Here is a 6000-nt window from a genome sequence, read left to right on the forward strand (position 1 = left end):
GCTGTACATTGACTGACACACAATAGAAGACTCAAGATAAGTACACAGGATAAATTATAGTCACTGTTTGATTACCTTTGTTACGTGAGTGCTACCAGCACCAAGAAAGAAAAACCTCCCGGTATCTATTAACCTTTCAGCTGCTGGAAGTGTTAGTTATTTACATTATTGGTTCAGCCGTATTATTAACGGAGTATAGGGCCTGCACTATTGATATTGATTTTGTGCACGGAGCTTTATATAGATTGTTCGGTATGCCATAGAAAAGGTTACTGAAGACATTGTCCGATATGGCATACCCTTTATATTCCAAGCAGGAAAATCAAGCATGTTAATGGGGAATTTTCTTTTTTAATCCTTTATAGTGTCCTGTGTTCATAAGGAAGATAAAATGTCTAATTTTTACTTTTCACTTCAAGCTATTTTTTACAACATGGAAGCCTCTTGCAGATTGAACCTGGCACAATTTACGTCGCACATAAATTTGCTGGAAACGGTTACAAATGCCTTTACGCAAGCCTCATATTATTGCAAAAATGCATCTGTATTTGCAACAATGCTGTTTTATGTACAGTGCTCCTGACTTTGGCTCAGGCTAGTGTGACTTTAACATCCAAAGTATGATTAGGAAAGACGACACTCACTGTAGCGAAGGCTGGATTTACTGAATTTAGTGTGCAGAATAATATATGTTTTCCTGCTTTGATTGGGAAGTACCTTTATAACAATATAAAGATGACCCCTTCAGAAGAAATGGGTGTTTCCCTTCAGCTAGAATTCCTATCAACCTCATCTTGTCAAAATATTGTCATAATTATTATCACTCAACCTTGGAAAGTGAGGTCAAATGGCTATGCACTGCCTGACAGACATTGTATAAAGAAAGCAAGCTTATGCACCTTTAGGTATTTAAGTAGTATGTTACGTACCTTATACACAAAATACACATAAATAGTTTCTACATTATGCAATTAAAATAATTATTATATATTTTTTTCCATTTCTAGATTAAAGGCCATTGTCCAGCAAGTATCAAAAGACTACCGGGATCATTTTCATAGGTATTCATATTTTATCGCCAAAATATTTTTGGATGTTTCGTAAAGTTGACTACCAAAATGTGAAGATGCTGAAGTGGTTTGTAGATAATCAACTTGACAAAGCCCAGCTCATCAATGTTTTGTGTCTAGATTTAATCTGATAATCCAGTTTTCCCACAAAACATTTTGACATTTAGTTGCCCCGATATATATCCCTAAAGCATCTCAGCATGTAATCTGTTAATTGCAAGTCCAACTGCACTAAACTTGAATAAAACCGTTTGAGTTGCCCAGAAATTTGCTTAACGTGCCTGCATTTTGGATGTCGTATGGCAGCATGTGTGAATGTATGAATAGCATTTTAGGTGTCTTGGTAATTTCTTACTGTGTCAGAATCATGGCACATAAGAACCATTATTCTTGATGTAAAGACCTTAATCAGTCCTTGGTCTTATCTTAGATTCGGGTTAACAATAAGTATGTTTAAATTCCCTTACTGTATTAGCCTCTACTGTTCCTGCTGGGTAACTGTTTAGTCTATCTACAACCTTCTGATGCCCACAGAGACCTTGAATGTTGTCATTTATATTTGCATCTCTTATATAAAAAGCAAGAATTACTTCACCCAACACTCAATCCATAATGGAGATATTCCATTTCAATTTTACAGATGACGTTTTTAATGTTAACATGGATTCTAGCTTTGTCTAGAAGACAAGTCAAGCATCATAACACAAATGTATAATGGTATAAATACATACAAAAATTATGTTCACTCCAATTTTAGAATTTGCTGTTTGCAGGCAGATTACTGTCCTAGATTTTGTCTGGCAAGTTAAAACAGCAAAAAATTGATTTTGGCATTAACAGATTCCAAATTAACTGCAGTGTATATTCAACAAATAACTTACAGTGTAAGTACTTTTAATATGCATTTTTAAATCTAGAGGGATAAAAAAAACATATAAAGAAGTGCAAGTTTATCTATGATAAAATGGTAATAATATAAGAAAAATATCCCCCCTGCATTACTTTCCCAAAAGTGGAAGCAAATGATAAAAAAAAAAAACCCTCCTTATTTGCAGTCACGTTCTATGTCAAAGAAGCTATGTCAACTTTTTTCACATTTTATGCATCAGTCTTGCATAGAAAAGCTCATCAGTCCATTTTTATGTAAAGAAATAAAAAAAAAACATATGTGAATCATGTTTGTGTTCTTATTCTTCCTGTTTGTCCGCTTAGGAGCCAGTTGAGAGCCCCCCCATATACTATCCACAATTTCTTGCAATCACAGAGAGGATACCCTAATATGCCACCAGATACAAGATACATATGGACCATTTTTGCTAACAATGTCTCGCACATGTAGTTGACACTGAAATGGTAAAAATATCTGAAATATGTAGTTCTACAAACACATACGTTTTTACTGAATGATGACAAACATTTATTTATAGACAAGCTTTTAGTACACGTGGTCCTTTATTTTTGTTACCCCGGAAAAACTGCCAGTTTCAAGTATTGATACCTGTTCAGATACAGGGGTTGGCTCATTTATTTATGTTGTAGAAACTAACAGTAGTATTTTTCCCTCCATCAATGGAGTCTTCAATTTGGAATATATTATGGAAGTCTCACATTTACAGTCAAACAACCTGAGAACATCCGCCAAGGTAGGATTTGCAGCTCACTTCACAATGCAATTTTTGAGCGATGGTAAGTTGGATGAGTGAAAATTGCCATTCTGTTTTTCGTTGGGATTCTATGCATTAATGGTTTTTAGAAGATGTTAACATGTGTATATATATATATATATATATATGGTAAAATGTTCATTTATGTTCACAGAGACTTTCAGTTCGGGCACATGGATGGGAATGAGTACATAAATAGCTTGCTAATGGAGTAAGTCAATGATGTGTTTTTGTATTTCTTGTAATAGAACAGATTTTGTAACTGTAGTCATTTATATTTAGCTTTACAATACTTTTCAACGTAGGCTTCAAATGAAGTAACTTTTGCTTTATTAAAAGGCACATTGTTCATTGATCTTTACAACTGCACTTTTGTGACAGTGCTGTATTCATTTCCACTTTCATTGAGTTTAGATCGGTTTCATTTAAGTAGATGCTCAATAAATGGAATCTTGTAAGCATGGAATAAAACGTATTTAAATCACTTGCTAATATATGTACAGCAAGGGCCTCCCCTTTGTATTAAAATATTTGGGGATAGTAGTGAATATGGAATTAGATGTTTTCTTCTTTTTCAGTGACGTAAGTGTGCCATCTTTCGTTGTACTCAACACATCAAATCAACAGTATTTTTTGCCAAGCAAACAAATTGAAAGCACCGAAGACATGATTCAGTTCATTAACAGCATTCTTGATGGTACAGCAGAGGTAAGTAGTGTCCCCCCAATTAATTATCCTAACTATGTGTATGTCTCGACTTGTACAACTCTCTACAACCCATACAGCCACATGCCTGGTGTAAAACCAGCGCAATAATTTTTCCCCTGTGTGGGGGGAGATTATCTGGGAATTGTGGATTATCATATAACACAGTGGTATTAGGAAGACTGAGGCAAGGACTTTAGTTATTAGTTTTGGGGGGAATAGCTGTTGCCCTCCCTAGCAGAAAATGGGGTTTGTGTGTATATAAAATTCCAGTCAACCTTGCATGTCATTGCATTAAGATGTTTCTCCAATCAGTGGATGTTTTATTTTTAAAAAGTGTACTGAAATTTAAATGAAAAATGTTGCACTTACCTTATTCCCTTCATGAAACCATTTAGCTACCTGATACTACCATTTTACCACGATTGATATATTTTTGATTGAGTGTTACTTAATATATTTCATCATAATATAAAAAAGTCGACCGAACAATTCATTTTAACTTTTATATTCATCCTAAAGTATAGTCTACAATTTTTAAGAAACATATTGTTGTTGTAATAAAATAATGTAGCTTTCTAGGTGCTTTGTCCATTGTGGAACTAACTGGGGTTTTATATTCAAGTAATGTGAAAGTAAATGTTCTTCATTGTGTTCTTCTATTGTAGAACGTTATGCAATAACTTCTGAATAGTAAGTTAAGTAGTCATTTGTTCATTTTGCTTGAATCTTTGTATTGCTTTTCTTGCTTTGAAAACTATAGGCTCAAGGCGGTGATGGAATCCTGCAACGACTAAAGAGGGTAGCTTATGATGCCAAATCTACTGTAGTCGTAAGTATACTCTATCAAATATTGGTATTGTACACATGTTGACTCCAACCATGTAGAAAACTATTGACCTAAGCACCGGCATTGCCCAGTTGGTTTTTATTTAATGCACAATTCTAGCTTGCAGAATATGCATTAGTCCTTTTTCAATGTAATTAAACAAAAATATACACATGATGCCAGTGTCCTTAGTTGCTCAGTAGGAAGCTGCATGAATGTTTTAATGTCTACTGAATGTATCAGCAGAACCAAGTATTTGTCAGACAAGACAGTATAAAAATAAATCTTTTATATATGCCATGTGCATACCTAGAAATTTCACGGGGCTAGCTGAGCTCTTGGGCTTCTATAGGAAAGTGTTAGAGAGGTAGGTCTAGCCACACGTAAGAGTTCGGCTAATCCTCAAAAAATGGGGCCAGGAGCATGCTGGATTAGAGCAGGATTTGTAGGGACGTGGTTTTCTCTTTCCCAAGATTAAACAAGTTTACCCAGATGTAATCAGGTATGTCTTCTGGTATGGTTGTGGAAGCAAATATACTGCTTCACATTGGTATAATGCATAGACAATCACACAAAGATGCAACACAAGAGGCACAGCCAAATGCATTCATACAGTATCTCACAAAAGTGAGTACACCCCTCACATTTTTGTAAATATTTTATTATACCTTTTCATGTGACAACACTGAAGGAATGACACCCTGCTACAATGTAAATTAGTGAATGTACAGCCTGTATAACAGTGTAAATGTGCTGTCCCCTAAAAATAACTCAGCACACAGCCATTAATGTTTAAACCTTGGCAACAAAAGTGAGTACATCCCATGTGGAAATGTCCAAATTGGGCCAAAAGTGTCAATATTTTGTGTGGCCACCATTATTTTCCAGCACTGCCTTAACCGTCTTGGGCATGGAGTTCACCAGAGCGTCACAGGTTGCCCCTGGAGTCCTCTTCCACTCCTCCATGATGACTTCACACAGCTGGTGGATGTTAGAGTCCATGCGCTCCCCCACCTTCCGTTTGAGGATGCCCCACAGATGCTCAATAGGGTTTAGGTCTGGTGACATGCTTGGCCAGTCCATCACCTTTACCCTCAGCTTCTTTAGCAAGGCAGTCGTCTTGGAGGTGTGTTTGGGGTCATTCTGTTGGAATACTGCCCTGCAGCCCAGTCTCCAAAGGGAGGGGATCATGCTCTGCTTCAGTATGTCACAGTACATGTTGGCATTCATTGTTCCCTCAATGAACCGTAGCTCCCCAGTGCCGGCAGCACTTATGCAGGCCCAGACGATGACACTCCCACCACCATGCTTGACTGTAGGCAAGACACACTTGTCTTTGTACTCCTCACCTGGTTGCCGCCACACACGCTTGACACCATCTGAACCAAATAAGTTTATCTTGGTCTCATCAGACCACAGGACATGGTTCCAGTAACCAATGCCCTTGGTCTGCTTGACTTCATGTTTGCAGGTTTTCTTGTGCATCATCTTTAGAAGAGGCTTCCTTCTGGGACAACAGACATGCAGACCAATTTGATGCAGTGTGCGGCGTATGGTCTGAGCACTGACAGGCTGACCCCCCACCCCTTCAACCTCTGCAGCAATGCTGGCAGCACTCATACGTCTGTTTCCCAAAAACAACAACTTTGGTCGACCATGGCGAGGCATGTTCTGAGTGGAACCTGTCCTGTAAAAGTGCTGTATGGTCTTGCCCACCGTGCTGCAGCTCGGT

General features: G+C 37.4%; 1 protein-coding gene across 1 annotated transcript in view; it reads left to right on the forward strand.

Annotated features, from left to right (window-relative positions):
• Positions 1-6000, forward strand: part of LOC149289630 (protein disulfide-isomerase TMX3-like) — a 31954-nt gene that overhangs the window by 24095 nt on the left and 1859 nt on the right. Inside the window, exons 12-15 of the mRNA XM_089490431.1 lie at positions 1008-1061; positions 2889-2945; positions 3313-3442; positions 4203-4271. Coding sequence (XP_089346557.1) covers positions 1008-1061; positions 2889-2945; positions 3313-3442; positions 4203-4271 — 310 coding nt within the window. The remainder of the gene's footprint in view (positions 1-1007; positions 1062-2888; positions 2946-3312; positions 3443-4202; positions 4272-6000) is intronic.

The sequence above is a fragment of the Sceloporus occidentalis genome, unplaced genomic scaffold (assembly GCF_023333645.1).
Source record: "Sceloporus occidentalis isolate IW3139 unplaced genomic scaffold, rSceOcc1.0.p SCAF_44, whole genome shotgun sequence".
NCBI classification, from domain to species: Eukaryota; Metazoa; Chordata; class Lepidosauria; order Squamata; family Phrynosomatidae; genus Sceloporus; species Sceloporus occidentalis.